The following is a 2,552-nucleotide window of genomic DNA, read 5'->3' on the forward strand; positions in this document are numbered from 1 at the left end:
TCATACCTAAAGAAAAATTATTTTGGAACGTTTTATGTTATTCAGAAATTCGAGTTTTCAATGGAAAGTACATGATTTCAGTCTTTTTAGGTGCCATGAGAGTGTTATTTTACAAGCGCCTTATAATTTATTAATATATATATATATATATTATTACTTGTGACTAAATAAATATTTACTTAATATTTTCTTAAATTCATGTATTTCAATTATTTGAAACTGAGTTACTATTTTTATAATATACATTTAAGTTTTTTTCGTTTTAAATCTTTAGTTGCATGTCTATAAATGGTAGTTTTCAACAAATTGAAGATCAAAATTGATAATATAAATCGATAATCGAGTTGCGTAGATATTCAAGACAAGATGGGAGAGAAGAAAGTTTTGGCTCTTGCCATGTTTATTGTGGCTTACACTTTGGCGATAACAACATTCGCATCATCTCAAATTCCCTCAACTTGTAATGGGGATAATGGACTACTTACTTATTGTGGGCTTTATTTGATCAACAATGTACCCAATCCATCTCGTGATTGTTGTATTGCAGCAAAAAGTGTGTTTCAAAGAGCCATGAGCGACAAAACTGGTCAAGGTATAAGAGATCTTTGTAACTGTCTACGTGTTGCCGGACCATCTCTAGGGTTTCATCAAGATAAAGAAGCAAGGCTTCCTGGTGCCTGTGGAATAAAAACTTGTTTTTCGATGGAGTTATGTGTACATGGGCCTCTCACACTAAACCAAAACAAAAATTAATTTACGTATAATTGTTTACTTTGGTCATTGAACCCGTGATAACATAAGTGTGTTGATAGTAAGTAATCCAGTCGGGGTTAAATAGATGGAATCAAGTGACAACAAAAGGTTTATTTTCATGTTAAACCATAGGGTTATGTTTGCTTTTAACCCATGTCAAATTGGTGTAACAATACCCATGTCAGATTAATATATTATGCTTTAATAGTAGCTCACTGTCAATTCAATTACACTACCCAACTATTTGTAACTATATGACAAACAAAATTCTCATTCCTGGTTATTTGATGCATTCGTATTTCTCTACACTCTCCCCGTAAAAATAAATTTTCAAATAACTAGACTAACTGTGTTTGTGTTTGGAGTCTTTGCAATATTCATGCCTATTTCTTTTTAGTCGGATTGCAAGTCTGTTTGGTAGGGTCCCCAATGTCTTCTGCCTGAGCCTTGAGGGTGTTAAGGTGGGAAACCTCTAACATGGAATCAAAAGACAACTAAATGAATACACCGTAATCCTTTTATTTTCTTTCTCTAAACACAAAAATATAGTTTTTCGTGCATTTTAGCATAATTCAAAAGCTTTTGTAATAGGTGGATTGACTTTAATACCTTTTCTATTTATTTTTATATTTTCACATCACTAAGAATGATAAAAAGATGTTATAATGTAAAACTTAAATTTAGACAAAATTCACTAAAAGAGTAAACCAAAATGGGATAAAAATGCAGTATTATTTTCGCTTTATCAATTAAAGTTTTTGTGAGTATCAATTAAAGTTGCAATGTAAACTAAAAAAAATGTAATTAATATATTAATGAAAAATATTTTTTGTTCAAAACATTTCTCTTTTACGTGGTATATACTTAAAGAGTCATTAGGTTTCTATTGTATATTTTTAAAAATAAATCAAAGAATACAATGTATTTCATTTTTCCAAAAGATTCAAAATTTCCATTTCCCTCCTATTCTACATTAAAGTATAAACACCCTTACCTTAACATATATAAAATGAAAGTATTTTTCTCTAGGTTTTTATTTTAGCAAAATATTATAAAAACACATATTTCTCTACTAAAAATTATACAAAACAATTTTGTAAACATTTATTATTAGGTTAAAAACAATCGTAATTATTAGAAGTATTTAATATATGTATATGTATATGTATATATATCTATAACTAGTTTAATTAATGAAAGTATCCATATTTAATTTCATTAATTTTAGAAAACTTGGGGTGTAACATGATTAATAGTATTTCCTTTAACATATCCTTGCAAAAGCGTACAAGTTTGTTAACATTAAGACATAATAACTCTTCAGAAGACCGTGGTAGTTCTTTAACCTGACAATATTTGTAAATGAGTTATAATGAAGGTGTGAAACTGTTTTTGTGAGATATTGTGTTTCAGACGATGGGTGTGTATAACTTATGATGCATATGCGTAATTTTCCTAGTGTGAGAAGCTTATCCGAGATTTGAGCAAGTTTAAGAAGCGGTGTATCGGTGTGAAATCGAAGTTATCTTGGCCTTTTGAAAAGCCTACAGAAGGTGTTCTAGTATGGTAAAACTTCAGGCTTCGGTTAAAGCATCATAAAGGGCTATACATACGATGGGTGCGTTGTGATTTTTCTGTGTTATTGTTTTGGAGTCTTTGCATTCATGCCTATTTTTTTTAGGTGGATTGGAAGTCTGTTTGGTAGGGTCCCCAAGGTCTTCTGCCTGAGCCTTGAGCGTGTTATGGTGGGAAACCTATAATATGGAATGAAACGAGACCATGCGCAACTTTGATACTTT

General features: G+C 30.5%; 1 protein-coding gene across 1 annotated transcript; it reads left to right on the forward strand.

The window, feature by feature from the left end:
* Nucleotides 1-366: 366 nt before the first annotated feature.
* On the forward strand, nucleotides 367-2,190 carry LOC145955005 (non-specific lipid-transfer protein 1-like). The gene is made up of 2 exons (XM_083069700.1): nucleotides 367-714; nucleotides 2,167-2,190. The coding sequence occupies exons 1-2, from the start codon at nucleotides 367-369 to the stop codon at nucleotides 2,188-2,190; spliced, it is 372 nt and encodes a 123-aa protein (XP_082925826.1).
* The last annotated feature ends 362 nt before the right edge of the window (nucleotides 2,191-2,552 follow it).

The sequence above is a fragment of the Cajanus cajan genome, chromosome 2 (genome assembly GCF_000230855.2).
Source record: "Cajanus cajan strain Asha chromosome 2, NIPB_CcT2T_4, whole genome shotgun sequence".
NCBI classification, from domain to species: Eukaryota; Viridiplantae; Streptophyta; class Magnoliopsida; order Fabales; family Fabaceae; genus Cajanus; species Cajanus cajan.